General features: G+C 47.0%; 1 protein-coding gene across 3 annotated transcripts in view; it reads right to left on the bottom strand.

Moving 5' to 3' along the window:
* The window catches only part of CORO2B (coronin, actin binding protein, 2B), a 119,019-nt gene that overhangs the window by 69,538 nt on the left and 28,096 nt on the right, over window positions 1–21,385 (bottom strand). For 2 of the 3 annotated variants that reach the window (XM_011968785.1, XM_011968795.1), the window contains exon 2: window positions 18,940–19,140. In XM_011968785.1, the coding sequence (XP_011824175.1) occupies window positions 18,940–19,140 (201 nt within the window). Of the gene's footprint in view, window positions 1–18,939; window positions 19,141–19,871; window positions 19,887–21,385 lie in introns of those variants that run through there. The other variant, XM_011968777.1, reaches the window with a different exon arrangement.

Here is a 21,385-nt window from a genome sequence, read left to right as displayed (position 1 = left end):
ATGATCAAAATGTAGAATACTTCTGCCATCCAGTTTTCCAAATTCGCTGTAACATTGTACGCTCCTACCAGTGTAGCATAAGAGTTCCAGTTGCTCCTCATCCTCATCAACACTGGATATTATCAGCTTTCTAAATTTTGGCCTTTCTGGTGGATGTACAGTAGTAACTCATGGTTTTAATTTTCATTTTCCTGGTGAGTAATGATGAACAAAGCATATAAACAATTCACACAAAAATAAATGCAAGTAGATCTTAACACATAAAGAGATTTCTTTTTTCTTTTTTTTTTTTTTTGAGACGGAATCTCACTCTCTCCCAGGCTGGAGTGCAAGTGGCGTGATCTCTTCCGCTCACTGCAAGCTCCGCCTCCTGGGTTCCCACCATTCTCCTGCAGCCTCCCGAGTAGCTGGGACTATAGGTGCCAGCCACCACGCTCGGCTAATTTTTTTTTTGTATTTTTAGTAGAGACGGGGTTTCACCGAGTTAGCCAGGATGGTCTCGATCTCCTGACCTTGTGATCCGCCCGCCTTGGCCTCCCAAAGTGCTGGGATTACAGGCCTGAGCCACTGCGCCCGGCCATAAAGAGATTTCAACTTCTGTCTTAATAAAAATGCTAATTGAAACTACTCTGAGAAAGTAGTACCTTTTCACAGGCCTATTGACTATATGGATATCCACTTTCATGCAATGATTGTTCAAGTCTTGTCCACTTTTTCTCCTCATTTTTAAATTCAGTCACATATTATGAATACTAATCCCTTGTCAGATATATGCAATGCAAATATTGCTCCTCTGTCTGTGGCTTGCCTTTTCACTTTGTTAATGAATCTTTTGATGAGCAAAAGTTTTTAATTTTGATTAAGTTCAATTCATTGATTGTTTTATAGCTATTGCTTTCTGTGTCCTGTTAAGAAAACTGCCTACTACAATGTCAGGAAGAAATTCTTCCGTGTGTGTGCACATGTGTGTATGTGTGTGTGTTTCCTGTAAGAAAGCACATACCTCTTCAACTATCAGTTTAACTTCTAGGGATTTAATCTACAGACATACCTGCATGCACGTGAAACAAAGCATGTCCACAATTACTCTCTGCAGCACTGTCTATGACGGTGAAAGTTAAGAAACAATTGAAAAACTCATTAATAGGCAAAATGTGGCTGGACAAATGATGACCATCCAAACAATGGAATACTGTGTAGCTATAAAAATGAGCAAGGAAATTCTTTCTATATTTGCTGTGGAAAGATCTCCAAGATATATAATTACATGAAAAAACCCAAGATGTAGCGAGAATAATGTAGGTAGTTGGTGATCTTTGTGTAAAAAAGATTGAACTCTGAACAACACAGGTTTGAATTGTGTGGGTCCATTTATCCACAGATTTTTTTTCAATAAATTGGAAATTTGTTTTTGGTTAGCGACAATTTGAAAAAACTCACGATAAACCAGGTAGCCTAGAAATATTGAAAAAAATTAAGAAAAAGTCCTGTGTTAGCTTGTTTAGAAAAAAAAATTAAGAAAAAGTTATGTCATAAATGCATAGAATATATGTAAATACTAGTCTATCTTATCATTTACTGGCATAAAATATATACAAATCTATTATAAAAAGCTGAAATTTATCAAAACATACACACACTTTCAGATCATACATGGTGCCATTTGTAGTTGAGAGAAATGTAAACAAATGTTAATGACACAGTATTAAGTCATAAGTGCACAAAACTGTGGCATCTACTGTACTACTGTAATAATTTTGTAGCGTCCTCTTGTTGCTATTGCAGGAAGCTCAAGTGTTGCAAGTATCTGCTTAAAATGCATGTGAGGCTAATCATCTCCATGTGTATGATTCAATCCATCTCTCCAATAAATTGCATATGGCAATGCAAAGCGATCTTTTGAGGTTCTCCTGTATTTTTCATTGTGTTTAGTGCAATAGTGTAAACCTTGAATAACAACTGCAGACCTCATTTCAAGATAAATGAATCCAGCTTAAGGACTATTGTAAAAAAGAAAAGAAAATTCATGAAGTTATTGTTGAGTTATGCCAGCAGGCGTGAAAACCCTGCACTTTTCAAAATACCTTATCTCATTTTGAAAATACAGCTTTTATGTGGGTAAAGGATTACTATAAGAAAGGTATATAACCTATAGATTCTAATGTGATTCCAGAAAAGGTGAAGTCATTATATGAAAACAAAGCAAAAGAAAGTTGAAGGATCTAAAGTCAGATAATTTAATGTCAGCAAAGGGTGGTTTGATCATTTTGAAAGAAAATTGGCTCAAAAAATGTCATGATAACAGGAAAAGCAGCTTCTGCCAACCAGGAGGCAGCAGATGAGTTCCTAGATGCCATTAAGAAAATCACTGAAGAGAAAGGACATCTGCCTGAACAGGTTTTTACTAATTAATTATTTATTTAGTCATTTATTTATTGAAACAGGGTCTCACTCTGTCACCCAGGCTGGAGTACAATGGCATGATCTCAGCTCACTGAAACCTCCACTGCTTGGGTTCAAGTGATTCTCCTACTTCAGCCTCCTGAGTAGCTGGGATTACACGTGCACGCCATCACACCTGGCTAATTTTTGTATTTTTAGTAGAGATGGGGTTTTGCCATGCTGGCCAGGCTGCTCTTGAACTCCTGTCCTCAAGTGATCCACCCACCTTGGCATCCCAAAGTGCTGGGATTATAGGCGCGAGCCACCACGTCTGGTCAGTAGCATGTGTAATAAGTCTTAAGAGTTCTTATGATCTCCTGATCTAGAGGCTGAATTAGAAACGTTGTGTTTAGGAGCAAGTTGAACTCATGGGGTTCTAGGTGGCCAGGGATATTGTCCAATATCAAAAGAACTTTAAAAGGCAGTTTTTCAGGGACAAAATATTCAACCAATCCAGAAAAAGGGTTCTGGTTATCCAGGCCTTCTTGTTGTACAAAGACTACCAGCTGGTGTTAATCTTTTCCCTTCAAGACTTGCGAGTGAGCAGCTTTCCAGGTAAGGGTAGTCCTGATCATAAACCTGACTTAGTAGAGTGGAATAGAGTGGTGAAACTCTACTTAGTAGAGTAGAGTAGAGTGGTGAAACCCCATCTCTACTAAAAATATGAAAATTAGCTGGATGTGGTGGTGGGCACCTGTAATCCCAGCTACTAGGGAGGCTGATGCAGGAGAATCGCTTGAACCCAGGAGATGGAGGTTGCCGTGAGCCGAGATCACTCCACTGCACTCCAGCCTAGGTGACAGAGCAAAACTCTGTCTCAAAAATAAAGGGAAAAAAAAGACCCTTTACACATTACACATGGTACTGTATGGAAAAGACTGTCAACACTAAGTAAGAGAACCTCCATAGAGAGAACATCATGAAAATCTGGAAGGATTACATAGTTGAAAATGCCATCATTGTTACAGAAAAAGCTGTGAAAGCCATCAAGCCTGAGGCAATAAATTCCCACTGGAGAAAACGGGGTCCAGATGTTGTGCATGACCTCACTGGATTTACCACAGAGCCATTCAAGGAAATAATGAAAGAGATTGTGGATATGCAAAAAAGGTGTGTAGGAGTGAAGGGTTCAAAATATGAATCTCGGCTGCGTGCAGTGGCTCATAACTGTAATCTCAACCCTTGGGAAGCCAACGTGGGTGGATTGCTTGAGCCTAGGAGTTCAAGACCAGCCTGGACAACATGGTGAAACCCCATTTCCACAAAAAATACAAAAATTAGACAGACGTGGTGGTGCACACCTGAAGTCCCAGCTACTTGGGAGGCTGAGGTGGGAGCATCACTTGAGCCCAGGACGTCGAGGCTACAGTGAGCCATGATCATGCCACTGCACTACAGCCAGGGCAACAGAGCAAGAGCCTGCCAAAATAATAATAATAATAATAATAATAAAGATACAAATCTTGAAGAAGCTCAAGAGCTAATAGACATCACACCAGAGGAATGAACAGAAGACAGCTTGATGGAGGCGAGTGCTTCTGAAGCAATGCCAGACAATGAGGACAAAGACATAGAAGCAGCAGCACCAGCAAACAAACTGACATTAGACAATCTGGCAGGAGGGTCCAATTATTCAAGACTGCTTTTGACTTCTTTTATGACATGAACCCTCCCATGATTCAGGCACTGATACTGAAGCACATGGTCAAAGGAGAATTGGTACCATATAGAAACAATTTTAGAGAAATGAAAACGCCAGACAGAAATTACGATATATTTCTGTAAAGTTACACTGAGGGTGCCTGCCTGCCTCTCTTGTCTTCCCTTCCACCTCCACCACCATTTCCACCTCCACCACCATTTCCACCTCTGCCACCTGAGACAGCAATGCCAACCCCTCTTCTCCCTCCTCCCCTTCAGCCTACTCAACATGAAGATGAGGATAGACTGTTTTTTTGGAAACACAGTCTCGCTCTATCGCCCAGGCCTTGGCTCACTGCAACCTCCATCTCCCTGGTTCGAGTCATTCTCCTGCCACAGCCTCCTGAGTAGCTGGGACTACAGGCATGCACCACCACACCCGGCTAATTTTTGTATTTTTAGTAGAGATGGGGGTTTTGCCATGTTGGCCGGGCTGGTCTCGAACACTTGACCTGTCTGCCTTAGCCTCCCAAAGTGCTGGGATTACAGGCATGAGCCACCATGCCTGGCCGAGGATAGGCTTTTATAATGATTCACTTCCACTTAATGAATAGTAAATATATTTTCTCTTCCTTATGATTTTCTTTTTAAAAATTTAATTTAAAAAATTTTTTTGGAGACGGGCTCTCACTATGTTGCCTGGGCTGGTCTCGAACTCTGGGCCTCAAGTGATCTTCCTGCCTGGGCCTCCCAATGTGCTGGGATTATAGGCACGAGCCATTGTCTCCAGTCAGTTTCCTTAATAACATTTTCTCTAGCTGACTTTATTGTGATAATTTAGTATACAACACATATCACATGTAAGATACTTGTTAATTGACTGTTTATGTTATTGGTAAGGCTTCTGGTCAGCAGAGTTAAGTTTTGGGGGAGTTGAAAGTTATATGTGGATTTTCAACGGTGCAGGGGTCAGTGCCCATAACCCTCACACTCTTCCAGGTTTAAGTATGTATATATAAATAATTTTGGGAAAGACACTCCAGCAACTGCTAACAGCAATTACCTCCTAGTGGAGGAACTGAGTGACTGGAAGCTGCGATTGACAGGCAGACCGTCCACTGCAGGTCCTTTGCTTCCGAAGTTTAAGCTGTCCAACTGCATGAAGGTTTTGCCTAAATATAAGTACTTATTTATAAATAGGTCTAAGTTATTCTAAGTGGGTAGAGTTGTATGCATGTGGATATTGGTGGGCGAGGGTAATCCAGAGGAAGGAACAGACGGGGCAAAGGCGTGTAGGAGAGAAAGCTGGCTGCAAAGCCGCCTGTGCCTGGGGACAGTGGCAGCACTTCACAAACACTGCACAGGGCTCATCAGGCCTCCATGTTGCATTCCGATCCGCGGGAGCATTTCACAGTCCCAGGTACAAGCTCTGTTTGGACAGGCCTGTGGCACTGAGTCAGCACTGAGCTGGGGTACTTTATCTACTCTGTTTCATTTACACCTTGTTCCAATCCCAAAGAGCAGGTCTTAGGAATGATGTCTACTGGACAGAGAAGAATGAAGCTCAGAGAGGTTAAGTAACTTGCCCAAGGTCACAGAGCCATTAAGCAGCCTGGGTGGACCTAGGGCTGTGTATTACTTCCTTTCCAGAAGTCTTAGATCAGAGTGGGAAAAGGTGGGGAGTGGGTGGAAAGAGTTAAGCACCCAAGACTGAGCAGCCAGACTCTTCCCTGCATTTTCTTGGCCAGCCCCTCCTGCTTCTACCCAGGTTGTTATCTGGACTAGGCCCCATCCACAACCCCCCACTGGCCCCCGCTGGCCGAAGGCAGGAAAGAGGCACAGATGGCAGGCGGGGACGAGGCCCCCAGCCAGGCTCACCCAGCTGTCGCTTTGGAGAGCACCATGCATCTCGCCCTCCTCCTCCTCCTCCATTGAACAATTGGGAGCTGGCCAGCCTGGCCCCAGCTGTTCCCTCTCCCTGGTCCAGGGCTCCTACCGACCCAAGCTTCAGGAGGTTCTGTCTCCAGGGGAGGAGAAGCACAGAGTTTCAGAATGTCAGAGCTGGCAAGACCTCAGAGGACAACGGGCCCAACATCTCATTTTACAGATGGGGAAACTGAGGCCCAGAAAGGCAAAGGAACTCACCCAAGGTTACAAAGAAGCAGGCAGAGAAGCTAGGTTTCCTAACTGCCAATGAAGCCTTAGGAGTTTGGGGAGCCCCACAGGAATGAAGGGTGCTCAGGTCTATTGCACTGCTCCCTCCCCACCCACTTTCAGCCACACAGTTCTGCCTGTCCTGATTTTATACAGTAATATTCCCCTCTGATTGTATTTCTAAGGTCTGTAATCTGAATGGGGCCACAGACCCTGTTAGGAGGTTTGCGAGCTTGGGTAGGAGAAAACTTACATCTATATTTTCACTAGCCTCTAACTGAAATCTCACGTTCCCTTTGTGTATAAATGTAGGCAGCAAACCCCAACAGGATTGGTTGAACTTATAATGTGTTCACCAACAGATATCACAGATATTTTCAGATCACTTCTGCTACTGTTATCTCAAAATATTTATGCTCATCATGACTTTGAAATTAGAGTCGTTACTGTGTCCTGCACTCAATCGTGGTGCGTAAGGCATTGATAGAAAAGCACTTACACTACTACAGCACAGTTCTAGTGTACATTTTGATAACTGTATTTCCTTTTTTTTTTTTTTTTTTTTTGAGACAAGATCTCATTTTGTCACCCAGGCTAGAGTGCAGTGGCATGAGCAGGGCTCACTGCAGCCTCGACCTCCCTGGGTTCGAGTGATGCTCCCACCTCAGCCTCCCAAGTATCTGGGACTACTAGCATATGCCACCGCACCTGGCTCATTTTTTTGTATTTCGTAGAGACGGTGTCTTGCTATGTTGCCCAGGCTGGTCCCAAACTCCTGGGCTCAAGCAATCCTTCCACCTTGGCCTCCCAAAGTGCTGGGATTACAGGTGTGAGCCACTGTGCTTGGCCTGTGTTTCATATAATTGGCTTCTTTTGTAATCCTATTTTGTATACTTAAAAACTTTATTCTGTGAAGGGGTCTATGAGTTTTTCTAGACTGCCAAAAGGATCTATGCCTGACTCCCCCAAAAGTTAATCTGTTTTATTTGAATAAAATGATTCAGTGTTAAAAACTAAAGTTTGTGAACTTTTGTACTCCGTCTGTGACCTCATAACATTAAGGCAGAATTCTCACGAGATAAATGAGCAAACTGGGGAGCAGGGGGACTGGACCCTAGGTGGGGAGGGTGCATCAGAGCCAGCAAGCCAGGATCACACAGGCAGACTTGCACTGAAAGGTTTGCCCTGAGCCAGGCACCTTCCAGGTTTTATATAACACCTCACTGAATCCTCAGAACAGCCTCGGGGTTAGGACTAGCATGGCTCTCATTCTGCAGCAAAGGAAACCGAGGCACAGATCAGTTACATAACTTGCCCAAAGAACATGGCTGGCAAATGGTAGAATCAGGATTGAAAGCCAGGCCAGCTGATGCAGACCCTGCACACCTAACCACTGGGCACACTGCCTCCCTGTCCAGGTAGATGGAAGCCTCTCACGGGAAGTCTCTAAGGTGTTGCTGTTGTCTGGGTGCTTCTCTTGATGGGGGAAGGAGGAGTGGGAAATGGGATGGTTCTGAAGCATTTGCTTCCAGGATCAATCATCTGACACATGGGGCACTAACTAGCTGTGCAACCCTGACCAAGTGTCTTGCCCTCTCTGGGCCTCCGTGTCTCCATCCATAAATTGCAGTTTTAAGCACTACCCTTCCATACCTTCCACCTCTCATGCTCACCTGACGACCCACTTGGAAACTCAGGCACAGGTTGCTTAGCAACTGAAATCAAGGTCTTGGCTGAGTGGAATGGAAAGCGGGGAGACAAGAAGTGCTATGTGATGCTGATGTCACAGAACTGTCTCTTGACATGTGAGGCTGTGAATGCTGGGATCAACCGTTCTTCCTCCCACACCCCTCCATCAAGTCAAGAGCCTTGGGATGGGAGCTGGTGGTGGGAGGGTGGGGTGGTGGTGGGGGTGGTCAGGGACATGAGGAAGGCCATCTGGAAATGGAAACTGCCCCAAGGACTAAATCAGGCCTGAAGTTTCTCAGGCAGGGCAAACAGGCAGCCATTGTTCTGGAAGCTGCCAGGAGAAAGGCCAGTGGTAGGAGCCTTGGCCAAGGCCTCTGGGCCCCAACTGCCCCCAGGGCGAAGCTCTGTTTCAAGCCAGGCAACCTTAGTTCCACTCCCCACACCCCTCCTGCACCCTAAATCATTTTTGTCCCTTGAAGTGCTGAGAGTCACTGACACATGAGGAGGGTGCTTCCAAAGCTACAGGCTCAGACGAGACACAACAGCGAGTCACTGCCTGGCCTCCTGTTGGGGGGCTTGGGGATGGCTGCCCTTTGTGGAAAGATCTCCTGCAGACTGAAATTCCACTATTATCAACACATTCCTTCGGGTCTCAAGAGTTTGGTCTCCTTAAATCTCACCCTAACCTCCATCAAATGCAAATTCCCTTAGTAAAGGAAAGCCATTGTTATCATCAACACCTTAGTAGATGTGAGTTTGGACTCTGAGAAGTGGCTGAGGGCAAGGATGCTGGGGAAGGGGGCCAGAGGGTGTCCAGGCATGTCATGCAACCTTGGATAAGACACTTCTCCTTTTTGGGATCAGGACTTGTCGTGGGCACAACAAGGTGGTTGGAATATATGATCCCTGGGGTCCCCTCTGACTCTGGCATTGTGTTAATGGAAGACTGGGATTGGGGCACTGGGGAGGTGGGCTGGTGAGAGGCATGGACTGTGAGGACTGTGTGGCTTCAGCCTGGCTCAGAGCACAGAGCTCATGCTCATTCAATGGGGCTGTGCTTCCGTCTGAGGCAGTTAGACCCCACAGAGCCCCCGTCTCAATTCCAGCACCGCTTTCTCCCACCAGCCTGGGTCTTTTAATAATAGAAGCAATATAGCTCAGATTTGTTGAGCACTTGCTCTATGCCAGGCACTGCGGTAAAACCTTTACATGCCTTCCCTCATTAAACCCTGGCAGGCAGTCCAAATCCAGATAAACAGGCAGGCTGGCTTGAGAGGGGCACCACCAGGCTCCATGGCAGCCCTGGACCCTCCCTAGAATCCCTCACCTCCAGGCGCCCAGCCTGGCATGGCCACCCCAGTCATGCCTCCCTGGAGGCCCCGCACCACCATCCCTGTACCCTTTTAGGCACAAATGACTTGCCTATGGGTGCCTTCCCCTCGATGTAGCTCACCGCTAGGAATACTCAGGGACTGTGCCTGACAACGGTAGCAGGAAGGCCAAAGACAAGGCTCTCACTTGCTGGCCACGGGCTCCAAAGCTCACCAAAGCTAATAGGCTATTGCTAGGATGGGGAGGACTGGAGATGGGTAACAGTCCTTGGCATCACCATGGCTCCCATTTACAAGCACGTACTATGGGCCAGGTTACGTGCTAAGCGCTTTTGACAGCACCTTATTTAATCATCGCAGCACCCTGAGCAGCATGCACTATTATTATTTCACAAACAGGGAAACTGAGAAGCAGACGTTAGAGGCCTAGGGTTTCACAGCTGAGGGGAGGAGCTACAACTTCCAAAGGTATGGGAGGCTCCAGGCCCTAGAAGGAAAATGGGTAGCAGATCAAGCAGACTGGCCGATGCTTCAGAGGCCAGGGCAGTGCCTCTGGGCAGAGTTAGGGCCCATGGCTTGACTTCACAGAGTCCTAGTGAACCAGCTACTATAATTTTACTATAATTTCCAGCCTCCCTGGCTCTGCAAGGAATGAGAGGGATTGAGCCAGGAAGACAGCTCAGCTGTAGACCCTGGCCCAAGGCAAAGGGATGGATTCTTTGACCTCCCATGATGCCCACCAGCCAGGCTGCATCTCTGGCCCCCTGGACTCCAAATCCAGGGAATGCGCATCCCATAACCTTGTAATAAAATAAGAGAGCGACACTTCCATTTCTGCTGAAGGGCTTGCCTTCATTTTCCTCAAAAATCAGCAGCCATTCTTCCAAAAAAGGAAAAACACAAAGCAAGGCTGTCAATCTTGGGCCTCAGACAAATGAAATAAAGTTGCGACTTTTCTCTTTGAGAGCACAATTCTCCTCCCTTTTCCAAAGTCACTTACTGTACATTCAGGCTGTCACGGGCTTTGAGATGCAAATTGCACCAAGCGGAAGGCAGCCTGAAGAACAAAGAACGATTGAGGAAAGATCTGAAAAATGGATTTGGAAAAGGCTCTCTGAATTCCCTTGGAGAGGCGGAGACCTCACTGCAGAGCAGTGATGAAGATTCAGGCTTTTTTTTTGTTTTTTGTTTTTCTGAGGGAGAGAAGGTTTGAGGAGCTCAGTGCTGATTGTGGGGGAGTGATGGGGTGTTACAGAAATCTGGAATGGGAATGAAGGCTTTGGGTGAGCAAACAAAATATTATTTTATTACAGTCCTCAGCACTGAGCTGGGCACCTTTCCTCCCAATCCTTCTTTTAATATTAGGCCTAAGACATGCTGTGAGCTATGGAGCTAATTGATCCACCAACTTCTAGATTCAACTCCAGAGTTAAGAACAGCTGGGCCATGCAATATCATTCTAAGGGCTTTCAGGGGAGGATGCAGCCCCTTTCGGTCCGGGCAGCCCCTGTAGGGTGCTGCATTCTCCCTAGGATCTGGTGGGGATGAGCTGCCAGGATCAGCAAAGAAGAGACCCCATCTCAGGGTAGATGGGCACCTGCCTCTGTGACTTGGCCATAGGTCAGCCCAATGGCCCCTTGGCTGAGGATCTACTGTGAGCCAGTCTCCGTGCAAACCAAATATGTTTCTCACCCCTGGGGGCTCTCAGTCCAAGACAGGCAGCCAACTGGGCTAACTCCAGGTGGTCAAGACTTGGTGTTGTTCACTGCTTCCTCTTCGGTTGAGGAACTCTGACTGAAACCTAGCAGGCATTCAACACCCATCTGTTGGATGGATGGGCGGGTCGGTGGGCCAGTTTTGCCTCCTGACCTCTGGAGTCATGCTATCTTGTCTGGACCTCTCCTCCAGGACCCCACCCCTGCTTCTCCTTGCCAACTAGAATTGTTGCTTCATTCCTTCAGAGAGTAAGCTTCCCCAAGATCCGCTGCACTTGTATGGAGTCTGGAAACATCTATGCTCTTGGCTTCCAAAAGAGATGGACACATGGGGTGTCAGCTCATCAGAGAGGTGTACTAAAGTGTTGGCTGAATCAACGTTCAAGGAAATCCTCTAAGACATCCAAATGGCAGTAATAATAATACAAGGCACATTTATAGAAATGCTCCCCTCTAATCCACTGTAAGGTGGGCAGGCACATGACTGGGAGAGCCCTGGACTAAATTCTGACTCTGCTACTTGTGGGCTGTGACTTTTCTGAGCCTTTGTTTCTTTATCTGTAAAACGGGGAGAATAAGTATACTTTCATCATAGAATTTGAGGTGAGATTCAAACAGAGCAGGTACGTTAGATCCTCAAAATTTCCTCAGGCCACACTATTGTGGTGGGGAGGGAGAATGCACCACCCCAGCCCCAGAGACCCGGTGTACAGCTGGGACTGAGAATGGCTGGGTTATGGGGAGAACCCAGACTCTTGATATCTAGGCCAGGTTTCTTCTCTTTCTGCCAGGTGCCAGTTGGGGTAGCAGGTAGCTCTGGTTCTAGCCCTGGTCTTCCTGTGGCCTGGATCTGGAGGTGGCAGGCAGTCCTGGTGAAGTGCAGCCAGAAAGGGGTGGCGCCCCTGGGGAGGCCCCGGTGGTTAATCAGGCTGCTGGGCACAGTGCCTGCTCTCTGGAATACTCATAAGGCCCCTCCAGCTGTGCCAGGCAATCAGGGTGCTGATTGCTCCCCCATCTGCAGCTTAACATTCCACTCCAGAGAGCTGGCGGCTGAATGTTAACTAGGGGAAAAAGCAGGCACTGGCCTTCACAACGGCAGCGTGAATAAGAGACCTGGGGAAGACAGCCACTCCTTCGAGATCTGCCAGCCAGAACTTATCTGTTTACTAGCATCATGGGCAGTGGAAAGAATCGTGGATTCAGAAATAAGTGAGCTGGTTTGGGGTCCACACTGTGTGCCCGGCTCTACCCACCTGCTGAGAGGATCAATGAACACAGAGTTTGCTGGAACTCGAGAGTGCTGTACAAAGGCAAAGCATCATCGCGGTTGTTGTTTGTAGTTGTTGTGGACATGGCTTCCTACTCTGCAGAAGAATTTTTAATCATAAATATGGAAATCTCAAGCAAGCTGGCTTTGAAGGAAACGGAGCAAGGAGAGAAAAGCTCTGTGGAAGGTTCTGAGCCTCCTCAGGAGGTGTGGCCTCGGGGCAGGGATTTGGGCATCCTGGGCAGGTGCTATTCGCTTCTGGCCCAAATCTCTTAGAAAAAGCAAGCAAGGAATGAGAGGAGACACTCGATGATAGTAGAGGGAAAAATTTAGAGAAGAACTAAGACAATTCTCTGCGGCCTGCTGTTTGCTCAAGACAAAAATCTGGAGCCATTCAGCGTAGGGACAAGACTGCCCCACCATCAGTTAATAGCTCATGACTAACGCTCAAAGTGATGATTTGCAGTCACCGAGAAATGGCCAAAATCTTTTCTGTGTTTGAATTGAATACAGGAAACTGTTTTCAGGGAAATTTCTATCAAACTGAGGGGGTGAAAACTGGAGCTAAAATAATCTGACCCTTCTTCCTCCTAGAAAATCGGGTAGCGTGGAACATCATCTCCACCGCTGCCAGATCAACGACGGGTTCCGCATTGGGCCTGACTGCCTCCCTCTCCCCGCACCCCCTGCACCAACCGGGAGGCTGTCCCACGCTTGCAGGCCCAGCCCTGGCCACCGGGGGCGGTAGAGGGACGGCCGTGGCCTGGGCGGCAGGGAAAGCAGGTGTTGGCTCCAATACCTAAGGCACTCCACTTTGGAGGCGGGACCCTTCGTCCCATAGTCCCCAGACTCGGGGTCCTGCCTGAAACTACTTGAGCTGCCTTACCCTCCCACGGAGTCAAGAACCCACCCCACCCCTCGCCATGCCTTCACTATGGGTCCCGCAGTTCTGTTTCAACTTTCTGCAGCGAGCCCATATTCAGGTGTTACTCTGGGAGGAAACATTTGCAACATACATTAGGGAGGGCTGATGTTCAAGGTAGATGAAGACATTCATCTGGCCGGAGGGCAGCAGGCAAACCGAGCGGATGGGGCCCCTCTCGTCCGTACCAGTGCACACACTACACTGAGCCCCTCTCCGGCCTGCAGGGCCTCTGAAACTTCAGGGGCTCCCTCTTCACATCAGCGAATTGCCTTTATTTTTTCCAAAGTACAAAACGTTAAGTACTCGTAAGAAATTTAGATCATATAGCTAAGGAAAAAGAAAATTACAGAGCACTCATGCTCCCAATACTTGGGAGATAACATAACTTTTGACATTTCATGTATATTTTTTTCAGTCGCTTCCAGATAGGTAAATAGTTTTTGTTTTGTTTTTGAGACGGAATCTCGTTCTGTCGCCAGGCTGGAGTGCAGTTCCGCGATCTCGACTCACTACAACCTCCCGCTCCCAGGTTCAAGCGATTCTCCTGCCTCAGCCTCCCAAGTAGCTGGGATTATAGGCACGCGCCATCATGCCCAGCCAATTTTTGTATTTTTAGTAGAGACGGGGTTTCACCATGTTGGCCAGGAATGTCTCAATTTCTCCGTCTCTCTCTCTCTCTCTCTTTTTTTTTTTTTAGATGGAGTTTCGTTCTTGTTGCCCAGGCTGGAATGCAGTGGCCGGATCTCAGCTCACTGCAACCTCCGCCTCCCGGGTTCACGCCATTCTCCTGCCTCAGCCGCCGGAGTAGCTGGGACTACAGGCGCCCACCACGATGCCCGGCTAATTTTGTATTTTTAGTAGAGACGGAGTTTCTCCATGTTGGTCAGGCTGGTCTCGAATGCCTGACCTCAGGTGATCTGCCCGCCTCGGCCTCCCAAAGTGCTGGGATTACAGGGGATAAATATTTGTAATGTGATTAATCATATATTGCATTTCTTCACGTAACAGTGTATCATATAAATAGTTTTCTCTTGTTAAATATTACTCTGCATCTCTGGTCCTCAGTGTACGGTCTGGGGACCTCTGGAGATCCCCGAGACCATTTTATGCAGTCCACTGGGTCAAAAGTATTTTCCTAATAATAGGACATTATCTGCCATTTCATTCTCTTTCTCTCTCTCGAGTGTACAGTGGGGTTTTCCAAAGGCTGCATGTGTGCTATGCAAAGCCAGCCAGCTGTCTTCTAATAAGCCAGACTAATATTAAAGAGATTTGCAAAAGTGTAAAATGATACCATTCTTCTCATTAACTTTTCTGTCTTAAAAAAAGTTATTTTTAATAAAAATGTTTTTCAGGAGAACATGAAATAGACTTATAATTATGTAAGTTAATAAATACATATTTTAAAATTCCTTCATTTTTATTTTGAATATGCTAAATATTGATAGATATAACCCATATAAACAAAAGTTCTTTGGGCTCCTCCATAATCATTAAGAGTGGAAAGTGATCCTGAGACTGAACGCTGGAGAACGGGACTGCTCTACAGCATCATTTTAATGACTGCATAGTGTCCCTTTGTGTGGCTCTTCCCTAATTTGTTTACCGCATTTCCTGATTGATGGACCTGCAGGTTCTTTCCAACCTTTCACTATCATAAAAATGCTGCACATTCAGTACTCATGTAAAATGAAAACTTCTTGAAATGAGAGAAAACAACAGAAATCGGTTGGTAGTGTGAGTTGTCACAATGAGTGCATGATTAATCAAGTTAAACAAAATGTATTACAACATGTGAACAAATAAAGCTGAAAAAAGATGTATATCAAATACACCTTATATGTGTATATAGAGAGCATATTTCTACATAGAGAGACAAACTCTGTAAAGACCACTTTCTTTTCTGCTGTCCATGAAGTGTTTACAAAATGTGTTCATATTCTAGACCAGTGCTACTGACAGTGTAAAACATTTCGTTACCATTACAGAAATTGAGAGGAAGCGTTTAGAAACGTTTAAGCAATTTGACAGAGAAACTTTATTTTTATTGAATATAATTTAAAAATTGAGGCTTGTAAAAATAATCGAGTACTAAAAAATGCTGCACACATATTTTTTAAATACACTTGGGAATATTTCTGTAGGATGGATTCCTAAAGTGGAATTGCTAGGTCAGTAGACATGCACCTTTAAATATTAATAGAAATTGCCAACTTGCCTCGTTTACATCTTACCAAGAGTGTATTTGAGCAGCTGCTCTCTCACACTTTTGGCAATACTGATGATTATTACTCTTTTAAATCCTTTCCAATTAGTAGGTTAAAATATATATTTTGCCTTCTATGAATTGCTTATTCATATCTCCCTCCCTCCCTCCCTCCTTTCTTTCTCTTTCTTTCTCTCTTTCTTTCTTTCTTTCTTTCTTTCTTTCTTTCTGACAGAGTCTCGCTCTGCCGCCCAGGCAGGAGTGCAGTGGGCGATCTCGGCTCACTGCAAGCTCTGCCTCCTGGGTTCACACCATTCACCAGCCTCAGCCTCCCGAGTAGCTGGGACTACAGACGCCTGCCACCACACCTGCCTAATTTTCTTTTTGTATTTTTAGTAGAGACGGGGTTTCACTGTGTTAGCCAGGATGGTCTTGATCTCCTGACCTCGTGATCTGCTCGCCTCCGCCTCCCAAAGTGCTAGGATTACAGATGTAAGCCACCACGCCCGACCTTTTCTCTCTTTTCTTCTCTTTTCTTTTCTTTTTCTTTCTCTCTCTCTCTTTCCTTCTTTCTTTCTTTTTTTTTGAGCTGGAATCTTGTTCTGTCGCCCAGGCTGGAGTGCAGTAGTGTGATCTCGCCCACTGCAACCTTCGCCTCCCCGGTTCAAGCAATTCTCCTGTCTCAGCCTCCCAAGTAGCTGGGACTACAGGCGCATGTCATCATGCCCAGCTAATTTTTGTATTTTTAGTAGAGGCGGGGGTTTACCATATTGGTCAGGCTGGTCTCGAACTCCTGACCTCAGGAGATCCACACACCTCGGCCTCCCAAAGTGCTGGGATTACAGGCATGAGCCACCACGCCCAGCCTCTTTTTTCTTTCTGTCTTTTTAAGAGACAGGATTTTTCTCCATTGCCCAGGTTGGAGTGCAGTGGAGTGATCACAGCTCACTACAGCCTCCAGTTCCTGGGCTCAAGCAATGCTCCCACCTCAGCCTCCCAAGTAGCTGGGACTTCAGGGCAAGCCTCCATGCCCGGTTAATTTTTCTTGTTTTTTCTTTTTTCAATTTGTAGAAACAGGGTCTCAGGGTCTCACTAGGTTGCCCAGATTGGTTTCAAACGCCTGGGCTTAAGCGATCCTCCTGCCTTAGCCCCCCAAAGTGTTGGGATTACAGGCGTGAGCCACGGCACCCGGCCCTAGTCCCATTTTTCTTTTTCCTTTCTTTTCTTTTCTTTTCTTTTTTTTTTAGACAGAGTTTCAATCTTGTTGCCCAGGCTGGAGTGCAATGACACAATCTCAGTTCACAACCTCTGCCTCCTGGGTTCAAGTGATTCTCCTGCCTCAGCCTTCCAGGTAGCTGGGATTACAGGCATGCACCACCACGCCTGGCTAATTTTGTATTTTTAGTAGAGACGGGGTTTCTCCATGTTGGTCAGGCTGGCCTCAAACTCCCGACCTCAGGTGATCCACCCGCCTTGGCCTCCCAAAGTGCTGGGATTACAGGCATGAGCCACCGCGCCTGGCCACGTTCTTTTTCTTGTTGATTTTTCTGGAACTCTTTATATACTCTTCACAGGAATACTTTGTCTATTCTATATTGCAAATATTGTAGTCAAGTATGTGGCTCGAGTTTTCATTTTGTTTAGGTGTCTCATTGTAGTACAGAAACTATCTTTTAAAAATTTATTCTAATCTATTCATTTCCTTTATGATTTTGGGGATTCCTGTCTTTCTTAGCAAGTCTTTCTTCATTGCATGATTTTAAACATGCACTCCATTTTCCTCTAAAACACTTGTAGCTTTTCTTATTTTAAATGTTTAGATCTTTAATGCATCTGGAATTAATTTTTGTTATGGTGTGAGGTATTGACTGATGACCCTTGTGAGCCTAATGTGGAATATGGCAGGGTGCCGGCAATAGGTTTGAGCCTCAGTAAGAACCAGCCCACATGTTCCTGGGGACCTGCAGGCCTGAGTGGATGGAGCTGAGTGTGCGCCTGAGGCAACAGTGACCTGAGGCCATCTGATTCAGGAGGGAAGGGAAGCTGCACTTGGGATCCTTCCGACTGTGTTAGAGCAGCTGTGAGCCTTTGCGAGGTTGACCAGCAGAGTGGATAACTTTCCCAAAAAAGTAACCAAACATCCTTAACATGTTGTGTGGTTCACTAGAAGCTTCACATCTATTATCTCACTTAAGGCCAACATGGCAGATGTAGACAGAGGAGGATTTCTGATCCTGCTTTTACCATTACAGGAAAATAAAGGTCAGAGAAGTGAAGTGACATGCGCACAGTCCCAAATCTGGCAAGTGCAGAACCCAGACCTCCCACCACCAAGTGCACGCTCCTCGGACCTCTCTGTGCATCAGGTTCTGTCCTCAGTGTCCCTGCAGCTGCCCCTTTGGTGGAAAGGAAGATCTGGTCTAAGCCTTTTCCAAATCTGTGCTCCCCCACTGTGGGTAGGAGAGACTGGAAAAATCCATCCTCCACCACCAGCTGACAGTGAATTTTGAGAACCAAGGCTTCCTTCCACATGCACCTCTTCCTCCCCCTGAGCGATTTGGCGGAGGGTGGGAGTGGGGATGAGTCAAGCTGGGAAGGGGGAACTCAGCCATAAACAAGTGGGACTGACAGCGAGCACTTTCCCTGAAGCGCGTGACCTCCCACAGGCCTCCAGGGACTCCGCCTGAATGGCTTTGGCTTAAAAATTTCATGATCTAGGCTTTGCAGATTTAATCTGTTATATTCACGTAAGCAGCTGCAGAAAGGGGAAATCTTTAGCTAGGAGGTGGAGGATGGGGAAGAAGGTAAATTATTTCCAGTCTCTCAGTGGAGAGCAATTTAAAAAAAAAATGAGTGGGCCGGGCGCAGTGGCTCATGCCTGTAATCCCAGCACTTTGGGAGCCGAGGTGGGCAGATCACCTGAGGTCAGGAGTTCGAGACCAGCCTGACCAACATGGTGAAACCCCATCTCTACTAAAAATACAAAAATTAGCCAGGTACAGTGGCACACACCTGCAATCCCAGCTACTTGGGAGGCTGAGGCAGGAGAACTGCTTGAACCTGGGAGGCAGAGGTTGCATGAGCCAAGATCGCACCATTGCACTCCAGCCTGGACGACAGAGCAAGACTCCATTTCAAAGAAAAAAAAAAAAGTGTATAATTTTTGCAGTTGCTCAGTGTATAATACTTATGGCTGGGTCTCCATCCCTTCTGGCTCCAAACCAAGAGGACACTCAGGACACAGAGTGATAGAGCTAGACCTGGTCTTGGACATCAGAGTGTCCCACTCCTTCAGGGAATGAAACCTTGTATACACCAAGGGAGTGGCTTGTCCAAGTGCACACCTTTAGGCAAGCTCTGGAAAGAGATCTCAGGTCTCCCAGATCCAGGGCCTGTACTTGTTCTGTTGAATCTCAGGAAAATCCTGGAGAAGGCATAGCCACTAGATGCTTGATGAGGAAGTAAAAGGTAGGAACTCAGAGAGAAGTAGGGTCAACAGGCCTAAGAGAGACCAAGGAGGGCTCCTCTGCCCTGGAGCTGCCCGTGGAGTGAAGGTAGGGGCCACCTACCTGCTCCAGGGGGATGACGAGGAAGGAGCCGCCCCCTGCGCTCTCAGTGACGATGGCCAGGAAGCGGGCGTTGACGGCACAGAAGTGGTTGTCATGCACATTCTTTGTGATGGGGATCCCATCGAAGCAGTGCTCCCGGTTGGCCACCTTCCCGTAGACATTCCGGAACTTGGAGCTACGGTATTGCGGACGCCAGGACATCTGTAAGTGGTCAGGAGAGACAAGGGTCAGGCTGGGCCCTGTGCCATGAAGGGCCTGGGCTGGGCTCTAGGGGGAGGGAAGCTGCGGCTCAGACGTGCAGCAGGTGAGCAGGTCCTGGGTCCCCCGTCAGGAAGAGGTGGAAACGAAGAAGCATCCAAGAATTTGGGCACACTCACAGGCCCAGCCCGTTCTAGGTGGTTTAATCTTTGAATAAAGTCTTACAAGAACAAAGATTGGCATAGGGGCTTTTGGTACACAGGCCCACCCCACTTTCTAGAAAGGCTGTAGGGTCCTTTTACTACCCAGGAACCTATCATGTGATAGAGCAAAGCAAGAACACAGACAGACTCCCTCCTGAGTATCCGGAACTGTGCTCGGTTCAGTATGGGAGGTACGGACAGCAGAGGCCAGTGTTCACCAAGATTGAGGACAAGGCCCACAGCAGGAGTGGGGTGGGGAGATGTCTCTCCGTGTGCAAGAAGGCAACCCCCCACCCACTGTCATCCCCTCGGATTATTTAGCATTTCTAATCCACAGGTACACCCTCAGAAATCTCTGAGTCCTGGATGTTATCATCACATCATCAGGCACAGAGAGGTTAAGTGACTTGTCCAGGGCTACACAGCTAAGTAGGGCCATGAACATAGGTCTCCTGACTGGAAATCCAAGACTCCTCCTATGCCAGATTACCCACTGAAGCAAGGTTTCTCAGCATGTGGCCCACAGATCACCTGTATCAAAGTCATCTGGGGTGGGGGAGGTCGCTGGGCTTCCTATGTCATTTGTAAGACATGCTGATTCCTGGGTCCCAATCTAGACCTACTGAATCCAATATTTTGAGGATGCAGCCCAGGAATCAGTACTTTTCCATCACAGCTAGAGAGTCTCATGTGATGACAAAGCACACGATTAAAGCGATCTGGATTGCTGAGTCACTACATGAGGCACCGCTGTCTTGGAGCACTTACGGAATCCATAGCAGACTTTGCATGAGTGACAAACTTTTGTTATATAAGCCGCTATGATTTTGGAGTTAATTTGTTGTTACAGCATATCCTAGCCTGTTCTAACTGATATACTTTGTACAGTTTTTTGTTTGTTTGTTTCTTTTTGTTTGTTTGTTTTTGAGACGGGGTCTCCCTCTGTCACCCAGGCTGGAGTGCAATGGCGTGATCTCGGCTCACTGCAACCTCTGTCTCCCAGGTTCAAGTGATTCTCCCACCTCAGCCTCCTGAGTAGCTGGGATTACAGGGACCCACCACCACGCCCGGATAATTTTTGCATTTGTAGCAGAGACAGATTTCACCATGTTGGGTCAGGCTGGTCTTGAACTCCTGACCTCAGCTGATCCATCTGACCCGGCCTCCCAAAGTGCTGGGATTACAGGCGTGAGCCGTGGTGCCGCCCAGCCTACATCTGATTTAAATCAAGCCAAGAGCTAAGTCACAAAGGCCTCTTTATTGAAGGAGGAAGTTCAGAATCCAGAAGGAGAATCCCAGGGAAGTCACTCCTCACCTTCAGGCAAATCCTCTTCCACCAGTTCTCTGGGCCCCAACCCCTGCCTCTCCACCACCTCTTCTCCACTTCCCAAGGTTGCCCTCCATCCCACTGGGCCAGTCTCCCTGCTCTCTACTCCTCTCTACTTCCCTGTCTTTGCCCACGCTGTGTCCCTGTCCCTCCTGCCTTCTCTCTCTGCTGACTCTCTGTTCTGCCCCAGACTGTCTGGATAAAGTCATGCTGGAGAGGCAAGAGCATTGGCTGGGAGGCTGGTGGGTCACTGCCCTTTCCCCTCCCCAGGCTGACTGTGTGACCTCAGGCAAGTCCCTCCCGTCCCCAGGCTGACTGTGTGCCCTCAGGCAAGGCCTTCCCCTCTCCTCCCCAGGCTGTGTGACCTCAGGCAAGCCTCTCCCCTCCCTCCCCAAGCTGAAGGGAGAGCAGGCAAGGCTCTCCCTTCCCCAAGCACTGGCTCCTCATCAGGACACCAACTATTCCCAAAGTGGGGTCCCAGGTGGTCCTTTACATGTTTACAGAGATGAAGTTAATTTTAGCCAGTCATGCGTTTATTTTAAATTGCTTTAGAAAAAATATAACTTGCGTGTCAAATCCATGGTTTCACAGATACTACTGCTAATGAGGCTAAGTTTCAAAAAGTGAATCAATTCAAAGAAAAATACAGTATGAAAAATATAGTATTGGCCGGGCGTGGTGGCTCAAGCCTGTAATCCCAGCACTTTGGGAGGCCGAG

This window comes from Mandrillus leucophaeus, unplaced genomic scaffold (assembly GCF_000951045.1).
Source record: "Mandrillus leucophaeus isolate KB7577 unplaced genomic scaffold, Mleu.le_1.0 Scaffold12, whole genome shotgun sequence".
Classification (NCBI taxonomy): Eukaryota; Metazoa; Chordata; class Mammalia; order Primates; family Cercopithecidae; genus Mandrillus; species Mandrillus leucophaeus.
Note: the sequence above shows the minus strand (reverse complement) of the source record. Positions and strands in the feature narration are given on the sequence as shown.